At 43.3% G+C, this 23,319-nt stretch overlaps 2 protein-coding genes across 5 annotated transcripts in view; one reads left to right on the top strand and one right to left on the bottom strand.

Annotated features, from left to right (window-relative positions):
* The window catches only part of METTL15 (methyltransferase 15, mitochondrial 12S rRNA N4-cytidine), a 102,398-nt gene extending 100,445 nt beyond the window's left edge, over positions 1-1,953 (bottom strand). Inside the window, exon 1 of one of the 3 annotated variants that reach the window (XM_080983735.1) lies at positions 1,823-1,953. The gene's annotated coding sequence lies outside the window, so the exon portion shown is untranslated. The other 2 variants (XM_080983737.1, XM_080983736.1) reach the window with 2 other exon arrangements.
* A 2,124-nt stretch (positions 1,954-4,077) lies between these two features.
* Positions 4,078-23,319, top strand: part of KIF18A (kinesin family member 18A) — a 38,768-nt gene continuing 19,526 nt past the window's right edge. The window contains exons 1-11 of one of the 2 annotated variants that reach the window (XM_080983217.1): positions 4,078-4,187; positions 6,881-7,268; positions 8,231-8,388; positions 9,133-9,237; positions 11,760-11,870; positions 13,030-13,227; positions 14,825-15,001; positions 15,877-15,951; positions 16,207-16,304; positions 19,856-20,018; positions 22,180-22,344. In XM_080983217.1, the coding sequence (XP_080839343.1) occupies positions 6,941-7,268; positions 8,231-8,388; positions 9,133-9,237; positions 11,760-11,870; positions 13,030-13,227; positions 14,825-15,001; positions 15,877-15,951; positions 16,207-16,304; positions 19,856-20,018; positions 22,180-22,344 (1,578 nt within the window). In that variant the 5' untranslated portion in view covers positions 4,078-4,187; positions 6,881-6,940. Of the gene's footprint in view, positions 4,188-6,877; positions 7,269-8,230; positions 8,389-9,132; positions 9,238-11,759; positions 11,871-13,029; positions 13,228-14,824; positions 15,002-15,876; positions 15,952-16,206; positions 16,305-19,855; positions 20,019-22,179; positions 22,345-23,319 lie in introns of those variants that run through there. The other variant, XR_013979854.1, reaches the window with a different exon arrangement.

Below are 23,319 nucleotides of genomic sequence, written 5' to 3'. Positions count from 1 at the left end.
CAACAAGGGGGTAGTAGTATGTAATGCAAGCTCCTATTGTCAGAGAAAACAGTGAAAGCAGTCTCCTCTGTACCAGGGTAAACGTATCCAACTTCATCAACAATTCCTTATAAAGCTTGGTTTCCAGACCCTTGATCATCTTGGTCACCCTCTCTGCACACATTCCAGCTTGTCAATATCCTTCTTAAATTGTGGCGCTCAGAACTGAACACAGAATTCTAGGTGTGGTCTGACCAAGGCATAATAAAGTGGTACTATTACTACCCCTGGTTGTGAGACTATACTTCTGTTGATGCAGCCTAGAATAGCCTTAGGGTTTTTTGGTGCTGCATCACTGTTGACTCATGTTAAGCTTGTGGTCCACTAAGACCCCTAGATTGTTTTCACATATACTACTGGCAATGTTTTATTAGTGCAGCTGGTTCTTCCTGCCTAAGTGCAGAACCTTACATACGTCCCTAGTGAAATTCATTTTGTTAGGTTTGGCCCAGTTCTCCAATATATTATGGCCATCTTGAATCCTGATTTTGTCTTCTGTGGCATTGGCTAACCCTCCCAGTTTGGTGTCATCAGCAAATTTGATGAGCGTGTCCTCAATTCCTTCATCCAAGTCATTTATAAAGATGTTGAACAACAACAGACCCAGGACCCAGGACCCAGGACAGAACACTTAGCACTTTTTTGCAGGATGACGAGGAACCATTAATGAGCATTCTCTGGGTTCGGTCAACCAACTACAAATCCACCTAACAGTTACCTCATACAGCCTACGTTTTACCAGCTTCTGCACAATACCATGGGAGACTTTGTCAAAAGTCTTACTGAAGTCAAGATACACTACGTCTACAGCATTCTTCTGATCCACCAAGCTTCTAACTATCAAAAAATGAAATGAGATTTGTCGGGCACACAGATTGTTTGAAAACAGCAAGTGGGAAAATATGGGTTTTGGAAAACTGAGTTTTACTTAAGGGGCAGAACAGAAAAAGAAGAAAGTGGACAGACAAGACATCAGAGATAAGTGGAAAAATAAATTCAAAACAACAGGTAATGACAAACTGAGAGAACTATCACAATCTGCTATTTGACTAGCAAATGTTAACTGGCACCATACCATGTATTCAACTGGTTAGGACTGGGTTATATTTAAGTATGGGTGTATGGGAATTATTCAATAATTATTAGTTGTTTGCGCTACTTGTCACAAGAGTTGATTGTGTTAACCTTTTTTAACCCACAGTGTAAATGTTTTTTTTTCATACTCATTCTACTCAAGATGGACTACCAACCTGCTTTACCTCACACATAGTTGAGAACGGTGTGTATTTACACTTAAGAAATGCCACACAATGCATAAAAAGCTAGCGCAAACAGGGGGCAACTGGGGGAGCGAGTGCTTCATTCTCGCCTCAAGAGCCATGTTGGCACAATCATTCGTTCTTCTACACCTCGCGTTATTTTTAAAGGAGCGTTTAATGTCGCGACCGCTCTTCGCAGGCTCCAGACAAGGAGTCAGTCGCTTACACGTGGAGGGGGGTACATGTCCGACGTTACTCACTGCAAGAGGTGGAGGGAGAGTAGGGACGAGGAGGAATGTCTGACCACCACCTCTATTACCTTAGCAACGGGTGAGCTCCCTTGTGGGTGGGAGAGACACGGAAGGTGGGGGTCCACTGTGGACCTAGGAAGGGGGGGGGACAAGGCTTCTGAAGTGTGCGCATCTGGAGAACAGCACGAGCCTTCCCCTCCCTCGCAGCTCGCCTCTCCACCCCCGTCCCGGCGCCTGGGGACACTCGCTCTGCGGCGGAACCGTGCTACTCACAGCGCTCGACGAGGCCGCTGCCCCCACGCTCCTCCTCGCACAGCCTACAGCGCCAGGAGCGCTGCCAAAAGGCTTCCTCCCTGCAACAAGGCGCTGCGGATTTCAGTTCCGCCTTCAGAGCCCGCTCCTCCTTTGCAGCAACGCGGTGAGAGGGCTACGCAGGGCTTCTCCCATCCCACCCACTTCCTTCTCCCCACCCCCCACAAATACGGGACTGGGCACCCGCCCCCCTCTCGAAAGCTGCTCGATCATTGCCTGCCTGCCTGTAGTGCCTTCATTTCAAGCAGGCTCGGGGGTTGCAAGGCGGCGGTCGTGTGCACAGCGCGCACGGATTCGGAATCGGCCTCGATGAACGCGGCGGGGCTGACTCAACAAATGCACTGCAGGGATGCGCAGGTTCTCCAGCGAGACTGGCGGGATTTCCACCGCCCCCTCCATTATCTCTACGCAGACTTTTTCCTGCCTCTTTCCACAAAGCCCCGTATTTCCTTTCCTCCCGGTCGACATCCCTGCTTTTTGCAACTCGGTTGTCAGACCCAAAGCAAAATAATTAAGACGCCATCGGCAGAACCGCGGCTATCTTTTTATGAGACATCAATTAGGGATAAAGGGGCAGTTTTGTTCCAAGGGATGCTGCGGTGCGACAATACTTCGATGCGTGTCTTGTTACGTAGTAAGAGGTAACCCGTTTGCGATCAGGCTGGCCGCCACACAACCTCCCGCAGCCCATATAATCCTAACAGAGACCGTTTTCCCAACGGAGTTGCTACAGGCTATGCTGTGCTCCGTCTTCACCCGCCTTGCATTAACATAGGTCCTTCTCTACCACACACATCTGTTGCAGTCCGCAGACCTTAAGCCACCAGCAGATACGTTCATCAAATACTGTACTCTATTTTAAGAACATCTTAAAAGCATCTTTCCGAAAGCGCACAGGTTCCTCTGACATCTACCAGTAGAGCATCCCGCCCGGAACGGGCGCTCGTTTTTCATTCAGTATTTGTAGAGCTACGCGCACGAGGACAGCTACAAACAAATCTCTCGTGTGAATTACTGTTTTCACATTTCACAAGCACCAACAACTCCTCAGAGTAACTGCAATTTATGGAACAAACTAAGGAATCGCGAGGTTCATGGGCGTTCACTTTTCTTGATCCCATTCAGCGGCAAAACTCATTTCTCGAACCAGCTCACAGGGCACCAGTTTGAGAAAGGATGGCGTATATCTTTCTAGCCTAAAACAGTATCGCCCGCCCCGCATAAAAGCAGCTGGGGGTGGTGTCAATTTCCAGCCAGCTGAGCTGGAAAAAGTTAAACCCTTCCCTGAGCATTCCTTAACTCCCAATCTCAGGCTCCTAGTTTTGCTTTTTAGTTAAGAAAAAACCTTTCAAGCGAACTGCTGGTGTCTCCTGTCCAATTTACCCCTCACTCCGCCCTGCACTTGCAGCCATACAACCTCAAGGACGTGCGCTTTTAAAGACTTGCACATAAACTTTGCGCGCTGGGCTCAAATGCTCGTGCACCTAAAAAGACGCGTGTATGGTTAATCTCTGTGGCGTTGAGAGCTATTTCAGCTCATGGCTGAAATAAAATTTAAATTCAAGTCACTCGCTTGTGCTAGAAGAGGCACAACCCGAACGCACGTCGGCGTGGGGGGAAATCATTTCTATTGAGCTTACTTTTGAGTCACTGCGTAACTGTTTAGAATAGCGCTGTAAAATCAGCGGTTGAACCAATTAAAGCCAAGTTCATGTCTTAAGATGATCGCCGACTACTACGCAACAGCTTATTTCTATTCGAAACTTGAACTGAGACGACGAAATGCTGCTCCACGGAACTTTCGCTGTTGCTTTATTCGGGCAAAATGCAACCTCCCTGCTTGTTTGTGCTCATCAATTCCTGCAAAGACACTATCCCTTTCTTATCGTCCCAGTTCGGCACAGAAACAGTCGAACCTCGACTTTCCCCTGCTTTGAATACGCGTCTCTCCCCCAACCCACTCGCGCGAGTCCCGCCCTCCATTCATTCGCTCACTGACAATATCCGCCCCCCTGATTTCCATGCGCGCCACCAAACCGAGCAGAACGTCCACAACCCCAGCATTACGCCCTCGTTTAGGAGGCGGCTGAAGGCGGAGGGATGGATCCTCCTTTGGACCAAAATACATCCGAGGACGCGTCGTAAGCTGGGCGGCTCTTATGACGTTATGCGGCCCTCAACCAATCAGAAGCCGTGGAACGAGAGGCTGCTTGGGTTTGAATTTGGTGGCTCGCTGAAGCTAGCGAGCGAGCGTGGAGGCGGCGGCGGCGACGCCCGAAGAAGCGGCGCGGGCTGCTGATCAGCAAGGAGGGTCCCTAATGCCCGGGTGAGTATCTCCATTTACGCCTACTAGGGTATCTAGCTCGGTTCAGCTGAAAGAGGGTCCCGATCAGCTCGCTGCATTAGCGAGGGTGGCCCATGGCTGCTTACACTTTCCGGCGGAGTTTTGCGCTCTTGCCTTTCTTTTTGCAGCGCAGCCGCATAGGAGGGTCGCTGCTTATTAGCCGCGCGACTTTATTCCATTCGTTCGCCCAGGTCCCTGCAGGGACTTTATAGTACCGTATCGAAAGAAAGTTAAGATGGATCGGGAAGTTCTCCGCCCCAAATTGCCTTTTAAGTCTGCACCCCTGCGCACGGTTGGATGGAATTTCTGGCTGGCTTCGAGTTAGAATGTTAGCATCCGGCGTATTTATTAGGGAGTGGGGGTACGCTCTTCTGCATACTTACCCGGTATGAAGTCCCGTTGAAATCAGTGGGCACGGCTTCCAAGGTGACATTTATAGGACTACGCTGTGAAAGATAGCATAGGTGAATGCATATCTATGCCGCGCGGTTGGTGGCAACATTGAACCAATAGCATCCCATGGAAACGGCGTAAAGAGTTTTGTAAACGCCTTCAAGACTGGTCGCCTCCAGATGACCTGTTGCTGAGCATGCGTCCTGATTTGTTTGTCCTTTTGTGAGTCTTAGCCCTTGATATCATATCTGCAAATTTGGTTCAGTGAAAATGACCCTGGGGCTGGAGCAACTCTCCTATGAAGAAAGCTTGCAACTATGGGGTTTGAGGTTTAGGAAAAATGTGAGAGAGATGTAGAAAACTATGCATGAAATGAGTCATGACTCTAGAACCCAGGACCATGTGGTGAAGCTTAACAATGGAATATAGAGAGGAGACAAAAGGAAAAACTCCATAGTTAAGTTGTGGAATTCACGAATGTAATACGCAGCAATGGTCAGCAATCTGAATGACTTTTAAAGTGGTTTAGACAAATTTAATGGAAGGCAAGTCTATTAACCAGGATGACTATGCACTAGCTCCAGCATCGGAGGTGGTATGCCTCTGTGTACCAGTTGCTGAGAATCACAAGTGGGACAGTGCTGTTGGGTTCATGTCCTGCTTTTGGGCTTCCCATAGGCATCTGCTTGGCCACCCTGAGAACAGGATACAGTCATACCTCGGGATAAATGCTTCAAGTTAAGTATTTTCGGGTTGCGCTCTGCGGCGACCCGGAAGTAATGGAGCGCATTACTTCTGGGTTTCGGCGCACGCGCAGACAGTCAAAATAACATCACACGCATGCGCGGAAGTGGCAAAACTCGACGCGCGCACGCGGGTTGCGTTCGCTTCAGGATGTGAGCAGGGCTCCAGAACGGATCCCATTCGCATCCCGAGGTACCACTGCTGAGGCCCCTTAGGTTATCATGATAGTTACCCCACACTTACCAGAGCCATTTCCCATTACGTTTCTTACAGCATAAAGTCTGGTTTTGAAGAGATAGAGCACCACTGTTCTTATTTATAATAATGCATTCACTTTATTGAGAGTAGTTTATGATAGTGAGAGAAAGCGCTGGCAGACTAGAAGCAACCTCCCACGTATATTATGGGGATTTTTTGTGTGGATTAGCATCTACTTCATTATTTTCTAAGGTGCTACAAGACTCTAGAATCCATTAACATTCAATTGGCTGTATTTATGAGACCTAACATGGTTATTATCTTGTGCTGTATGGGAACATTTGGAGTAGCAAAGTGGAATACAAAGGACTTCCTCTCAACAAATGGAGTTTACCAGACCTTATTCCTCTAACTAACTGCTGTTGGCATTGACAGAGTAATTATTGTATAGCGTGAGTGAAACCTAATGCATATGAATATGCTAACTGAAAAATGACAGTGTGAGCAAGCACCAAGTCATGTCTTCTAGATCATTATTAACAGTAAAGAAAGAACTAAGTTCTTAAACTAGATCTTATGTCAGTCTAGAAAATACATATTCTGAACCTATGCACATTGAAATTTCTCTATGTGGTAGGAGAGTTTCTTTGGAATATGAGTGTAGTGTGTTTTGAATCATTTTGTTTCTTTAGGAGTTAAACTTGCAGATATTATTTTCTGTTAAGTTTGTGAGTCTTTCATAGCCTCATCCTCCCTCCACACAAGAGTATTTGCACTCTTCACACGTTAAGTTGAGAAACCCGTTTTGGTAGAATTCTACTATATCTAAAATAGTTGCATGGGATCTGTGGTGGCCAGCTGGACAATTGGAGCAAACAAAGCAGCCTATTTTACTGGACTCCAGTAATTGGCAAACAAATGGCAGGAGAAAATTGAGTTACATCTAAGCGTGTGTAAACAGATCAACTGCTGCTTGTAAAACCAAAAATAGCACTTACAAAATTACATTTTGGTGGGTTTAATTGTACATCCCAGTATACGTGGGACTCATAGAGCAGTGTGTCTTCTCACATGCATTTTTTTTTTGTCATTTGCATAAACCTCTTGTTGCATTTTCTTAAATTACTGCTTTAAAAATATAACGGGTCAGTTTACATTTTCGGCCAGTCAAATTATCAACCCTAGACCTAACCTAAATTCATTTGCTTGCTTGGTTTAGCAGCACAATTATATGCATGTTTACTCAGAAGAGAAACTTACCTCATTCAGAGAAGTTTACTCCCAGGTATAGGAGTGCAGGTGTTGTTGTTTAATCTGCTTTTATTTTCTTCCACCAGCAGAAGAAACTGGATTTACTTTATATGACAAATCTTCCCCAGACACCATAACTGCCTTTCGTAATGTCTACTACTGTTCAAGAAGATGTCTGCAATCACGTGAAGGTAGTGGTCCGTGTTCGTCCAGAAAGTCAGAAAGAGAGAGATGGAAACTTCAGGAAAGTGCTCCAGGTTGTCGATAAGCATATGTTGGTCTTTGATCCCAAAGTGGAGGAAGTCAGTTTCTTTCATGGGAAAAAAGTTCCATGCCGTGATCTTAACAAGAGGCAAAACAAGGACCTCAAATTTGTATTTGATGCTGTATTTGACGAAGATTCTTCTCAGCTGGAGGTCTTTGAAGACACTACCCTGACCATGCTGGATGGCTTTTTAAATGGATATAATTGCACAGGTAACTTTCTGCTGTATTTCTCCCTTTGTTAGCTATGGAAGTAATCCTGTATCAGTAGTCAGTTCTAATTTGAGCTGGGGCAGGGGTGTCCTTCTGCCCCCTATTCTATTTATAAGCTTTAAAACTTTGTTGTTGCTATTTTCCAAGCTGTTGGGGATGTTTGGTTTCTTGTCCTTTGCCTCACATGTAGTAACTCTCTCTTCCTGCAAATGATAGCCAAAACCCCCTGCATCCCATTTGCAAAAAAATAGATATTGCAGTAGTGAAGAGCATAAGAATACTTCCTGCTAGTTCTGATTCTAACGGTTACTTCTAGCTTTGGTACTGAGCAGTAGCAGTGTGTGTGGTGGAGCAGACCAACATTGGTGGCGCTGCTGCTTACCAGAACAGTCACAATGTTGGGAGAGGGGGTTCATGGTTGCACCAGTGGTACCACCGCTGCCAATCCGGCACGCCTGTCAGTGCAAGTATACAGTCCTCCCAGCCCCATTCAGATAAGCAGCAGTAGAGCCATGATCAGAAGGCAGCTCTGTTGATCCTCTCTGTCACACTGCTGGTTCTGAGCAGTTGCTAGCTATCACAGTGGTACAGCGTTCTGCATCCATATTTCACTTGCACCTTCTCACAAGTTGAATGATAAGTTGATCGCCTTGGTTGAAGGGCTGCCATGTTTCTTCCTCTTTCCTCATTCTCCCCCCCCCCCCCCAAAAATGAGCAAATATATATATCGGGTGAAGCCAGATTCTCCTGTTTTCAAATGTTGAGTTACTTAATGGATTCACTAATTAAACGTGCCCCTTCCTACACCCAATCTTGCTGTTTGTATCTCACACCTTCCTCCAAAGAAGCCCGTGGCAGCAAAGGTATCAACCCTAACGCAATCAAACTTCTAAAAACTGCGTAAAACAGTCTTCTGAAAATGGCTGAAAATTGCTAAAAGCAATCGCCTGCTTTCAATTTAGTGCTTGCTTATGGCGCAACTGGAGCTGGGAAGACTCATACGATGCTGGGCTCGCAGGAAGACCCTGGAGTGATGTACCGGACCATGTTGGAGCTCTACAATGCCATAGAGCGGATGAAAGAGGAGAAGCATTGCGCTATTGCCGTTTCTTACCTTGAGGTAAGCAGGCAGAATAATTTTGCACAATAACAGTTGTTTTTTGTATAAGGAATAGGGTGAAAGGGACCCAAACCAGCTTAGTCAGAGGCTGAGAAAACATTGGCTATCTTCCAGCCAAACATTCTGTCTTCCAGCCAGTGTGAGAGATGTTCTCCTACAGTGCAGTCCCATGTTTCTGAGGAGTACACCCATGGCATCACAGCACCAGAGGAGCCAGTAGAATTGGAAAGAAAGTGTTTCGAATTTCTCCCTGACCTGATATTGGAGGATTTAAAACTGCTCCCCCGCTCTGATCTCAGGGAGCTTCTTGGGATTCAAGAAATGAAACAAACAAGCAAACCAACCAAGGGATTTGCTCCCAGCTGCCAGAGAACAGAATACAACATAACTTCCCAGTAGCCAAGCCTAGGATTAGGTCTCATGACAGCATGCACAATTGAGAGTTTTCTGCTTGTCTAGTTTCAAATGTATGGTGCTTTCCTCCTGTCAAATTGCCACTATGCCTCCTTTGCGCTGGAAAGTTAAAACGGCAATTTGGATATTTGGAAAGAAAATTAGGACTCTTAACTGAGTTTAAAACTTAGGGATAAAATGTATCTGGAAGCGCATGCTATCTCGTGTAGGTGCATTTTTCATCTTCTAAAATGGGACTACACCTACCAAATCTAGATACCTTCTGTATGATTAGCTGCTTACATTTGTGTATCTTAATATCTGCCTTTTCCAATGCCTTTCCCTCCCAAGGTCTACAATGAGAAGATACATGATTTGCTTGTAAGTTCAGGACCACTGGCTGTTCGAGAAGATCCTCAAAAAGGAGTGCTAGTCCATGGGTTAACAATGCATCAGGTTTGCACGTATTTATATTATCTACGTTATTCATTAATTGCTTGCTTATTTATTTATTTATTTATTTATTTATTTGCCTGCTTGCAGTATTTACAGCTAGTTCTATAACACAATTCTCAGAGTAGCTCACAAAGCAACTGAAATTCTATAACAAATTCTCAAAGCAGTTTTTGAGTCTTTAAGGCTTCACCTAAGAGGAAAATCTTAAGTTTGAGGTACCTAGTTTGTCACCTAAGTTGTTTTTCTTTAAGTTGCCAGAAAGTTGGCAGACAGGGAACGTGGGAAATATTTGCATTAAATCTGCCAATATTATAAGGCTTTGTGTGAGTTAGAAGGTTATTTGTTTTGTTTTTACTTTCACAATATTCTGATTGATTCTCCCTGTTGACCAAATTTGTCTTGTCCACATCATGTTAAACCATGGTTTAGTATTACATGCATTCCAGAGTTATGACGTTTGACCCAATAGATAAGCGTGCCTGTCTGCAGCTTCATTTCCAAAATTCCATTTCCCCCCCTAAATCGGTTTTAACTGGGATACCTTGAAAAGTTTTCAGAGTCATTTCAACCCACTACGGGCACTATTCTATCAAAAGAAGCAGAACAGATCAGACTGCCCTCCCAAGCCATGATTCATATACTATGGGCAAATCAAGTCCTTTACATGAATGCTATCTGTTCAATCCTATCCATCTTGATGTGAAGATTTACAAGCTTTATTTCTGGGAAGAAAACACAGTGCAAAACCATTACTTTATCAAGACACTTGAAATACTAGCGGGCCTCTCTAAGTGACCTGTTTGCGAAGGCAGTTGCTATGAAACAACTGTTTAAATCAAACGTGGTAGCAATCTTCAACCCCTTTATCTCAAAGTTGCGCTGTCAAAATTGAAACAGTTCTTTTGAGTAAAGTGGCTTGGGGGCTGAAGCGTTTGATCAAACACAAAAACCTCTTCATCACAGTTGTATCCTAACTCATATTCTTAATTTTTTATATCTGCTACACATGCACCTAATTTCTCCCAATCTGTCCTCTCATTTCTGCCTTCTCATTTCTCCACTTTCCCCTCTTCCTCTTATTTCTCTTTCTGCTATTGTCACCCTTAGTGCACCTTGGCTTCTTCGGTCAAGGCTTGGAGGGAAGCTGGCAGCTGGGGAGAGCCTGCTTCCAGGCAGTCTTCTACCTATGCCATTGTTTCCATTTGTACAGCTATCAAAGGGCCAAAAATATCAGAAGCTGACGGGGGTGGTACTACTACTGTTTAATGCCTTTAATGTCAGCAGCAGCAAACTAAACAGTGAAGCGATATGGTCCCTGCAGAATTAGCTGACGGCCTGTAAAAAGAAAATTGGGGGGGGGGTGGACTATTAGAATATTCTATCCCCCAACCCTAAAAGTATCAGCATGAAGCTGCTGAGCTTGGGGACCAGCTGGGTAGTCCTCTTTTTGCTAAGCCCTGAAGCTTGGCAGTCTACAACGGCCTTGCTCATGTGGCTCTGAATTGGAATAACACGGTGCAGGGGCGACTGTATTTTTGCCTCCCTGTGGTGTATGGGAGAATTTTGGAGGGAACTGGGGCCACGGATGTGTGCACTTCGTGACCCTCAACGTATCCCCAGCTCAGGTTCCCTGCGCCCCCCTCCATTCACCCAGTCCAGGATTATTTTCATCGGTTTGGGTTAGGGTTGTAAAGTGGCTGGCCCAAACAAGGATAATGGAGTCATGTTTGCCTCCACCTTCCCAGCTTGTACTTCAGCCTACTGGATAATTTTCTCTTCACATCAGATATTTGAAGGCTTTCTGGGAAGGCTGAACATGGAAGCAGACTGCCAAGAAAGCAAACCAAGATAGCCCTTGGGGATAATTGTGTGAGGACTATTCCCTATAACAAACATTGCCATTAATGGTCCGAGTCCATTTTCATAGGACTGCTCCTGTATAAATATTCAGTTGCTTCTGAAACAAATAGGGTATAACCACATTTTTCTATCTGTCAATAGAGTTATTGGATATTGTATCTTATTTTTTAAATTTTGATGAATGTGTAAGTCTTACTATGAGATCTACTTATTCAATGAATTGATTTGGGTTTATTTAATTCTGTGTTTGTGAATTCCTTTCCCTTCCTAACGGCTTTAAGATGAACTTTGCAGTGGCATCACCACCTACTAAAAGAATGTGCCTAGCACAACCTGACAGCTAGCGGTTTTGGAATAAGTAAAATGATGCCTTTTAGCTGACCCAACTTCTCGAGGCAACACTAGGCACAAGTTAATCTTGAACATAATCTTCTTTGGGCAGGTGCTGAAGCTTATGCTCACCTACAGAAGCTGGTTTGATAAAAGGTATCTTCTTACCTGCTTTGTGTGTGTCATCCTCTGGGACCAAGATGGCAACAAAAGCCAAAGCTACGATGTTAACATTATGACTGAAATCCCATGACAATGAAACTCCCAGATTAAAATCTAGCAAAAAGATTTACTAGTTTCATTTGACTATTTTCCCCCTCCACCTTTTGTAGCCGAAGTCTGCCATGGAGATCTTGCAAATATTGGACTATGGAAACAAAAACAGAACACAGCATCCCACTGATGTGAATGCCTCCTCATCTCGGTCCCATGCTGTCTTTCAGGTAAGATGATACAGCAGATAAGGTGTCTGAGGATCTTAGATAACCTTTGAAGCTTTGTTTAAAAAGAGAGAGAGAAAGAATCCTTGGCCTATGGCACACCAGCTATAATAGCTTTGGTCTTGGGAAGAGAGATCCAGCTCGCACTCTTGTCTGCATTAAATCCTTTGTGCTAAATAGCATTCAGGAGGGGAGCTCTCATGGTCTCTGCCGTCACTCAACTTCAGATGAGGAATCTATTGAGGTGTCATAGCTGCTTGTGAGAAATAAATGTACTTCACGCTCATATAAATGGCATTTTTTTTTCATGTGTAACTGCTTCTGTGCATTTATTTATTTTTATACATAAATATATATCAAAAAGTGATTCCCACTAAAGCAGCTGACTTAGTATATAGCAGACTGAGCCTGTGCATGTTTATACAGAAGTCCTGCTGAGTTCAGTGGTGCTTGCTCCCAGGGAGACGTGGCTGGGATTGCAAACCAAAAGTATAATCCTATGCACAGTTGCTGGAGAGGTAAGTCTTGCTGAGTTCAGGTAAACTTATTTCTGAGTAAACATGTTAAGATCCCAAAGAGAGTGTTGTTGGAATAGCAAGCTTTCAGATTGGTGGTTTCATTGTGTACGTAGCTGCCAAGGTCTCCCTTTTTTTAAGGGAAATTCCCTTATTCCGAATAGGATTCCTCGCAAGAAAAGCAAAAAGTTGACAGCTGTGATTGTGTATCCTTTATTGCATTGTTTAAACGGCACTTTGAGAATTGCGGGTGGAAAGTGGGATGAAAATGTTGGGAATATAAAATAAACAATCCTTTCTGAAGTGTGTTAATCCAAACCTGGGTCTCCTGCTGTTTTTTAGACTACAGTTCCCATCATTCCTGACTGCTAGCTAGGGATGATGGGAGTTGTAGTCCAAAAACAACTATTGACCTAAGTTTGGGAAACACTGTGTTCATCTAAGGAGGAGCATCTAATCTTCATTTTTAATTTCCTTGTCCGATTCAATTTTGCACTCTCTGCATGACTGCCAGAAAGTCTGTATTACAAAAAGCTTAGGTTTGTGCATGTTTCCTCCCCTGCATTGCCCAACTTGTAGGCATGGAAGGGTGATTGTTTTATCTGGATTCTTTCCTCATTTCCTTGTTCTGTACTCTTCTGTTTCAGATCTATTTGAGACAACAAGACAGGACAGCATGTATCAATCAAAATGTCCGTATTGCCAAAATGTGCCTCATTGACTTGGCAGGCTCAGAACGTGCCAGCGCCACAAAGACCAAGGGAGCGCGTTTTAGAGAAGGGGCAAATATTAATCGCTCACTGCTAGCCCTTGGCAATATCATTAATGCTCTGGCAGACCCAAAAGTAGGTACCCATTTTCTTCTTACCACCTCTCCCAGCTGGGATTGTGTTGCATAAGAAGTTTAATGTTCTATATTATCCCCCCCCCCCCATGGCCTAGTATGTTTGTGTTTTTAAATGTAAGTTGCTTGGATACCTTTTAGGTCACAAGTGACTCATGAATCTCAAAAAGAATAGTGGCATGGTAGGCATGCAAGAAAATTGAGCAGGGGTCAGCAAACCTTTTCGGCACTTTTTCAGTCCACTGTCCCTCAGACCTTGTGGGGGGCCGGACTATATTTGGGGGGAGGGGGAGAATAAATTCCTATGCCCCACAAATAACCCAGAGATGTATTTTAAATAAAAGGACACATTCTGCTCATGTAAAAGCATGCTGCTGATTCCCGGACTGTCCGTGGGCCGGATTGAGAAGGCAGTTGGGCCAGATCCGGTCCCCAGGCCTTCGTTTTTTCCTACCCATGAAATAGTGTATGTGAAGCAGTTTGGAATGTGCTATAAAGTACCGTATTGGCCTGAATATAAGCAGCACTTTCCCCCCAAATTCCAACCGTGAAAAGTTAAAGCACAGCTTACATTTGCAACCTTACGGTATGCAGCCAGGAGTGTGGCAAAGCAGTGCCCGCCCTGCACGTAGTCCCCCATCCTCTCCCCCAAGGCCAGGAAGGGAGAGAGAGCAAGAAAGGGGAAAGGCCGTCAGCAACACAGCGTGGCTCTCTCTCTCTCCCTCTCTCCCTCCCTCCCTCCCTCCCCCCCCCCCCCAGTATGCAGCCAGGAGCAGCAAGGAAGGGAGCAGCTTATATTCAGATATTTTTTCTCCGCCCCCCTCCAATTTTAAAGGTGTGGCTTATATTCAGGTGCATCTTATATTCAGGCCAATAGGGTAGTTGTTCCCAAACATTTTGGTATGGTGGCCCAACAATTCAAAATTCACTTAGTACAGTGACCACTTTGCTGCTGCTAGTCGTTCCAGCTGATTCTCTTGGTGTTTGGAGCAGGAAGCCTAGGTCAGCAGGGACTTCCATGCAGGATTTGCCCTGGTGAAAGTAGAGATGAATAGCAGTAGCAGGTTGAGCAAAGCCCATCAAATCACTTATAGCACTTAAAAGAAGTAACTAAATATAGGATGTGGGTTGAATCTACTGCAGGTTTCCCTTTGTGTTCCCCTCTTTCGGTTCCTCTAGAAATCTATAAACAGTGCTTGGCATACACTGAGCTTCAGGATTTATTCTGCTGGGAACACAGAACTGCTGCTGCTGAATTTGGGAGGGAATCTGGGTTTTCACTAGACTGCTGACTCGTTGTATGTACAGGGATCTGCGGGTGGAGAGAATGTAGCACCCATCCTTTCTTTGCAAGAATTGGAGAATCTAAATTGCTGGTACCCTGTCTCATATAGGAGGACATTTTAAGGGATTGGCTAGGTATTGCAAGAGGCTTTCTAGTGGGGGGGAAATTCAAGGTTTTTATATCCTGTCATTTATGTGCATTGTGAAACAGCTGTTCATAGTAAGTCATGGTCTGATGCTAAAGTAATCTCAGCACTCCATTAAACACTCACCCTCTTCTGTGTGGGGTTGTGTGTGTTTTTTTGTTCCTCCAGAAGAAGAACCAGCACATTCCTTATCGGAACAGCAAGCTTACTCGTTTACTGAAGGATTCTCTAGGAGGAAATTGTCGCACAATAATTATAGCTGCTGTTAGTCCTTCTTCTCTGTTCTATGATGACACATATAACACTCTTAAATATGCCAATCGAGCCAAGGACATCAAATCCTCTGTAAGTAAACTTCTTTTTAAGTTCTGCGCTGTTGCTTTCAAATTATAAAATGATGTCTGTTTGTTCTGATTGAGTGGATAATTGCAACAGGGGAACGATATTGCCCTCTCTCTCTTTTTTGCTTCATATTTTTAAATATTGTGGCAATCTTACTGAGCACTTTTTCTTTTTACGCAAGCAGTGTCACAACTGCCTTCTTTGCTGCTTGTACTTTCTTATCTACCCTTCTCTCTGTTTCATGGCAGTATTTCAAAGGGGAAAACAATTCCTTGATACACTTAACCTACATCCACTTTCCCTTCTCCCTTCCGTATTTTCCTTCTTCATCTGCATCTCCTCAATGCATATCTTAGGCCTTTCTCAAGAGTATCCTTACATAAAGGAGATCCTGGGAGCGGGTGTAGTTACTGGGTGTTGTAATCTGCAGAAAGGAGTGGGGAATTCCCCCCTGGGATGAGCACAGCTTTGGGTCCTGCCCATTGGGTTGAAACTCAACTAAACCAAGCAAAGTTTATCTGGCACTGGCGAAAAACGGCAGGTGGTGATTGCCACCAATTCATTCTCCTCTCTGGCCCTGGGGAAAGCTGTTCTGGAGGGTTGGGGAAAACTCCAGAACCATGTGGGAGCAGCAGGAGGAAAGAGTAATTGGTGATAATTGTGGAGTGGAAGTCTGAATCCAAGCCATGACTTTTATTATTTTTAGGCATGTCTGGATCCATCCCATTACCTTTTTGTTACCTTTATTTAATCAGGGGGTTTTGTGACTGATGTTTGTGTTGCTTGATATGATGATCACATGGCATGTTTTCCTTAGCAAAGGAAGAATATGCTGTCTTCTGATGTTTATGAAGCTGAACTTTGTCTTCTCTTCACAGCTGAAGAGCAATGTAGTAAGCTTGGATAGTCATATAAGCCAATACGTTAAGATTTGTGAAGAACAAAAGAAAGAGGTATGTCAGTTACTAGAATAGTTAATGTTGCTTTAGTTACACATAAAGGATAACAGTATAATTAAAAGAAGGCATTAATCGTTGTGCACCCAGATTTCCAGAAAACCTGGTGTTTGTGTCATATTAGGTGTAATGTAGATCATTAGTATGGCTTTAAAAATTGGTTTTTGAAAAAGAAACTCATGGAATACTAAAAATGAGATACAAACCGCACATGCACCCATTTCTTTCAAATACACTATTATCCTGTTTCAGATCATCATGCTGAAAGAGAAACTACGAGTCCTTGAGTTGGAAAAAACATCTTCTCCTGACAGACATGCCACAGATCAACAACAGGTGGAAATTTCAAGGTAAAAAATAAATAAATGCTTGCTTATTGTGTTGTCTTGTACAAAGTTATGACATGATCCACAACTACTTGTGTGTATAAGATGATAAAATACTTCTAATACCTTCTCTCTTGTCAGCCTTAGTTGGTCAATGGTACGCTGTCAGCCAATGTACCATAATGCACCTGGTCACTCCTTACAACAGAGAGGATCGTCCATACTTTCATATTGTTATCCAGTGGCCTCCTCCCTTGCCAAAATTTAATGTACAAGCTCCTGGGGATCTATAGGGAAGTCGAGATTAACACCTGGTCAATAAGCAAACTCCCATATATGGTCCACTCCCATGCACAAAGGAGGGAACATTTGATTATCTTATTGTGCCTATAAAACAGCCATTGTTCTTTTCTTGATGGTATTGCCTTTAATGTTATCCTGGGATAAGGATTCAACACCTGAAAATGCAGGTTTGAAAATGCAGGTTCCTACTTTTAAGGGTACCTGTCCTTAAACTTGAATGCTCAGGTCCCAGATGTAGCCAGATACACCTTTGCCCAGCTTAAGTTGGTGCACTTGTTCCTGGAGACTGAAGATCTGGCCGTGGTAGCACGTGTCATAGTTACATCATGGAATCGGAGAATTGTAGAGTTGGAAATGACCACAAGGGCCATCTAGTCCAACCCTCTGCAATGCAGGAGTAATTTGCCAAACTTGGTGCTTGAACCCACAACCCATGTCAGGACTGTACTCCCCAGAATTATGTTTAGTCAGAACCAGGGATAGGACCTTCTCAGTTGCTGCACGCAAGCTCTGGAACCCCCTTTCGAGAAACATTCATCTTACCTCCTTGTTACTGGTTTCTTTTATTCGCCATGCTGTTGAATTTCCTTTTTTAGAAAGGCTTTTCAAGTGTGTTTTTAAGCTGGGGCAAAATTTGTTAAATTTTGTGCTGGAAATGGTTTTCAATGGATACTTTCGTTTTTACTATGCTATTTTTACCATTTCCCTTTTTGTATTTTTTTAAGCCTTTGTATTATAACTTTTTTATATTGTTTTAGCTGTCTTGGGCTCTCTTAGTAAAATGGGCAATATAAATATTTTCAATAAATAAATATAACTGCTGTTTACGGCTATATTTTCTGTCTAAGCTCTAGAAATTCAGTTAGACATAAGGAGAAAAATTATGCCCAGTAAAATCTCTGAAGTTTTAACGCTGCCTGGTGCTGTGAAATAACTTAATACCGACAGGGGCAGTGGAAGGGTTAAAAGTGCAGCTGTGTAACTTGTGCATGTTTGAGACAGTGGGTCCTTATCCAATCTGGCAAAATCAGGATTCCAGGAACTGGGAAGCAAGCACTAGCCACTGAGAATGTGGGAATATATTCCATGTAACATCAAGATAATCACGAGAATTTGAGCCCCTAGATCTTGTGTTAAGAGCAAATTATCGGCAGCTCCGTTTTGGTTCAAAATACCATTTATTTCAAAAACAGGAATTCAAAAATACTATTACAGGGGTGTGTTTAAAAAAAGAATCTTCTGTTAAGAGAGAATTGCTGCCTACTTGGTTAAAAATAATCTGGAAAATTATGTTTTGCAGAACTGTGTATATAGCAAGACAACTTTTTAATGACCTTTTTCTGTATAATGAACACATTAAGCAATTTTACTCTTTTAAATCTCTGACATAAACTAAAGCTGCTATAACTCCATATATAGACAAATATCCCCAGGGAAGGATCATAGGTGCTAATCACCGTTTGTTACATTACGGATTTTTACAGTCGAACTTTCCCATGGTAACCCGCATTTTAATGCTCCAATTAAGAGGTTTTTAAGCTACTAAAAGCTGTCAAAAAAGGCACACCTGTTGAAACACGTGAAATCTAAGTTCTAATAATTTACAGCTGTGTTGACATCCTGAATTTATAAGATAAAACATTTTTATGCTTGGAGACAGAGCCATTTTAGATCCTTTAGAGCAGCAGCTATCGCAGGGGTCCCTTCCAACTCTACAATTCTATTATTCTTGCGGGGGGGGGGGCAACCTACAAGAAAACTATGCAGATGGCACTACTGCAGGCTCAGTCCACCTACCTGCCCACCAGCTGATGACCAATGTTTCAGGAGACAGCTTTCCAGAAAATCTCTAGCATTGCTTTGTCAATACAGCATTTCCCCTTTTGCCTATTCCTTTTTTTCACATGCGCTAAAGTCAGTGTTCTGCACACTGGCGCTCCTTTTTGACCAGGTGCTGCTTAGTAAGCCACTTGAAAACTTACTGTATCTAAAGGTAAAGGGACCCCTGACCGTTCATGGATGACACTGGGGTTGTGGCGCTCATCTCGCTTTACTGGCCGAGGGAGCCGGCTTACAGCTTCTGAGTCATGTGGCCAGCATGACTAAGCCACTTCTGGCAAAACCAGAGCAGCGCATGAAAACGCAGTTTACCTTCCCGCTTGAGCAGTACCTATTTATCTACTTGTCCTTTGACGTACTTTCGAACTTCTAGGTGGGCAGGAGCAGGGACTGAGCAATGGGAGCTCACCCCATCGCGGGGATTTGAACCGCTGACCTTCTGATCAGCAAGCCCTAGGCTCTGTGGTTTAACTCACAGCACCACCCACATCCCTTTTTTACTGCATCAAACTTGGTAGCAAGTAAAGAGAGGTGGTCCCGTCTGAGCTCCTTGGTTAAGCTGTCGAATGGCATGCATTGCTGATTGTTGCTTCAGATCATAAAGGCATGGCGAGTGTTTAAGCAGATATCTCCTGGCTCCTGTCCTTGAGATTAATGTCTGAATGAAAAGCACACTGCTACGTGAGGACTTTCACTGCTGGCGTACCATCGTGGCATTCTGGACCTTAATGGGACCTGACATGGTCCCCCACAGTGCAAAGCCTAGACCAAAACAAAGGGGTTTGTGCTAGTCATTCCAATAACGTAGCCTTTTGATACACGTACATGAGAGAATATGGGAACATGGGGGTTTCATTCAGATCTGGGGATTATTTTATTAGTTTCCCTGATTATAATGCATTTCTCTCCTGGATTCCAACCTTCTTTTTACCTGTTGGGTTATGGAAATGTGGCTTTTTGATCAATATTGCACGAAATGTTTAAATGGCAAGAAAGAACAGGTTATTTGAGACACTGCCTTGCCCCTTATATACTCAGTAGGTTGCTGCAAATATTACTGGACTTCCATCTTCCATCAGCCTCAGCCAGCATTGTCCATGGTCAGGGACGATAGCAGCTGTAGACCAGCAACATATTTTTTTAAAAAACTTTTTAATGTTTTTATTCTATGGTTTTATGTTTTGTGGTTTTATTCTGTAAACCGCTTTGGTATTTTTATGATAAAGTACTGTATAAATTTAATAAATAATAAATAATTATCATCATAATCATTTTGTAAACAAAGAAGCATCTGAAGTACCACTCCTACTTTAACCTCTTTTGTTAAGCATAATTTTTTTTAATTGAAGCTGCTGTTTACTACAGTGTAACGCCCTGCCACGAAGCTGTGTTTTGTGTAACTTGGTCCTTTTCTATATAAATGTTTGGGGCAGGTTTAGAGAAATTTTGAAGTGCGTGTTCGCAAATCGAGAGGAAATCAGGCAAGAGTTTCTGAAGCTGGAACTGCGCCATAAAGAAAACATCCTGAAAACCCATTATCAAAAAAATTGCCATGAACAAATTGAAATGATGTGTGCTCCTGAGAGAATGGAGAGGGTAAGCTATTAGTATGACAGTTCTGCTGTCCTTTCTGCCATGTTTATGCCAAGCTTTTAGGGCTAATGAAAAGAACATGGTTCTGATCCTGTGTGTCTCCTTACTGCAGTTATCCAGGGCCTCTTGAAACGAATTACAAGGGTTAGATCTTTGGGGTGTTCACCTGAACCCTCTCCTATGGAAAGCATGCACGAGAGTGTTGCAAGGTTGCACTGGCAATACATGCGCCAGCAGTCATTTGAAGCAGCACTATGTACATTCATTTAGAGGAATGTGGAGCTACTTCACACAGCTATAAAGCATTCAGCCCCCAGCACACATATTAGCAGCACTAGCTGACACCATCTTTTCATGTGCTTTTGGTGTATGTGTGGGCTTGCGTGAATCCTCTTAACGTGGTTTCCAATTAGAATTCACCTTGTCCTCCTGTCCAGGTCCCCCCGCCCCCGTCCCACCACCTTTGCGGGAAATTTCCCTTGGGGATTCAAGTGCAGAGGCTCATACCAAATTCTCACTCGGTCTGACTTGATTTAGTAAAGCATTCTCGAACAAAGTTCAAAGAGTCTACCAGAGCTTTATAAATAGGCGAGATGTACATCATCTTAGCTGCCTGGCCTCTAACTGAATCACCTTCTGCCACCCCAGCCCCTCACCATCTCTTCATCCAACCACAGTCCTTGAAAAACAACTTGTTCAACCCACTTTCACTGTATGTATTAGAACTCTTCTTGCATCTTGTATGGAGTTAGTTTTCACTTTAAACATTCACCTGTTACGTTCCTCCTTAACTGGTTCTTACCAGTTTTGTAGTCGGGTTACACTCCTGAGTACATAATAGGAATTCTACCTCACACTGTGTTGTTAAAGCTCTTTTATATGTCCTCTGACTTGTCTGCATACTTTTTCCTTGGTCCCCACTTCTCTTGTCAACTCTTTTTCCCCATTCCTTTGGCAATCTTGCTGCTCACATCTGCTGGCTCTTAGTTTACTTTTTGGGGGCTCTTTCCTCTCAGTGGGTCTCCCCAGCATTACTTTTTCTGCCCCTCGAGGTTTGTTGATCATAGCGTTCTTTCTCTACTCTTACTTTGCTTTCCGCCACTACACAAACTGCACCACCTCAGCTGTTACTCCATTTTGTGACATTTCTTTAAGAACGACAGGAAAGAGGGCTTGGGCCTGAGCCGCCAGTTTTTATTCTGTGTGGTGTAAGGAGGAACTTTGTACTCCTGGCTCTGCATTTTACGGATAGGCTTTTTACTTCTGATTTTTTAATCATACATTGTTCATATATTGCCTCTCACATATAATGTGGCTCAAGTGGCTAATACTTAAATGTATAAAACTTCCCTCACATAGCAGTTTAACTGTAAGTGACAATCTTTGAAGTTCTATTGCAAAACAATTTTGTGTGTTAGGTTTTCTTAGACATCTGCTTTCAATTGAGCATAGTGATAGCTGTCTGAAATGGAAGGTGATATAAATTTCTTCTGTTGAACTAAGCAGGAAATATTTTAAACGCTGAAATACAGGGTACATATACTGGCAGCTTTTTCTTTTCTTTTTCTTTCTTGCTCTTAATAGTCAAAATCATGTCTTAAATTTGGGAGTTCAAAGAGCATTTGGGGGCCGCATTCTTCAGAAATCGCACTGGAAAAAATATTGGGTTCACATGCAGAACATTCAAGCACCCACCCCACTCCTTTGGGGTTCAGGCAAAAAAACCTAAATGAATTATTTGGACCAACTCTGTTACTTATGATTTGGGAGAGTGTGGGCTGAACTAGCTGATACAGAGAGGGAACAGCTTGCAACAGCAGTCAGCTTTCCCTCTGGTAAAATCTTAAGTTTTTTAAAAAATATGTGTGTATTTATTTTTTGATAAAAAATATTTGCATGCCACGCTTTCACAAGTGGTTTACAACAAATATAATACAATTAAAACCACACAAAAATTAAAACAGATGGCATGACACTGGGCTTCGCTGATGACAACAGCCTGTGAACTCCAGTTGAGGAAACTGAATAATATTGCATCATGTGTTCTGTTTTGCAAAGTGTTACTGGAAGGACGAGGTGCTGGGCTGTTGCTTTGGTGGTATGTAGTTCGCCATAGTATCCGGTTCTGTCCTTTAGTTTGAAACTTAGGTTTGTTTTGTTACAGGCGACTGACAAGCACGACCACCGGCTTGCGTTACTTAAAACCCGGCGTTTGCAAATAGAGCAGAGGGAAGCGGAAGAGACTAAACGCTTAGAGGACAACACTAATTGGTTGCACCGGGTCGAAAACGAAATGCGCCTCCTAGGTCAAGATGGCCATATTCCTCAGGTAAGCTCCTTTGCCTCTGGTTGGCCACTGTGAGAACAGGATGCTGGACTTAGATGGCTTAATCCAGTAGTACTGTTCTCGTGTTCCCTTTGGCTCCTGGGAAATATTTTGGATGTTCAAGTGAGAGGGATTGTTCTTTATTCTACTATAGCAGTAAGCAAAGGGCTATCTATCATATATATATGGACTCTATCATATATATATAGTGGACTTTCCACACTCCAGACCAGGAATTTGCTTGGAAAGGCAGAACTGAAGGAAGATGATGGGTCAGTGAGGGTGAGCAGGGAATTGGTTTTGAGCTGACCCTTCAGGCCAAATCACTTCCCATCTTGCTTCATGTGTCCTTCCTCGGTTACTTAAAAATAGTGCTTGCTAACTGTAACTGTAAAGGCTTTCCCATTTGCAGATAGCTGCTTTGTAATGTGGTAGAAGACAGATATTTTCTGTTGCAATTTTCTCTTTTAAATGTGCATGTTTTTTCACTGCTTTCAATGAAAATAGATCCATTCCCCCCCCCCTTTTTTTAAAAAGTCTCAAACAAATTGCTGTACTTCCCTGAATAGTAGTGTATCTACAATAGACTATTGTAGTTTCTTGTTGTTCACGTAGCGTAAGAGTAGATACTGTCTTCATATGAAAGAAAAGAAGAAAACCAGGAAGCGAACAAAGCACCTGCCTTCCATTTTTCAAACAAGCCTCTAAACAAAATTGACCTGGTGTCTGCTGCATTCTTCCCACAACCTCTGCCGCTGAAATAATACCTTATCCATCTTAGCCACTGCTGAAAATGGAAGTTATTAGCATGTAAAAATGTGATAATAACTGGGAGTCGCAAGGATGAGAGCCATGCTTGATGAATGCTAGTATGCCCCCACTGTCACTGAAGTTTAATACTAGATATGGTACTGGTCATTTTTAAGGACTTTACCTCAGTTGTGTGTGTGGTTTTTTTTTGGGGGGGGTTCCTGCACC

Source organism: Podarcis pityusensis, assembly GCF_964106645.2.
Source record: "Podarcis pityusensis genome assembly, chromosome: 1".
NCBI classification, from domain to species: Eukaryota; Metazoa; Chordata; class Lepidosauria; order Squamata; family Lacertidae; genus Podarcis; species Podarcis pityusensis.
Note: the sequence above shows the minus strand (reverse complement) of the source record. Positions and strands in the feature narration are given on the sequence as shown.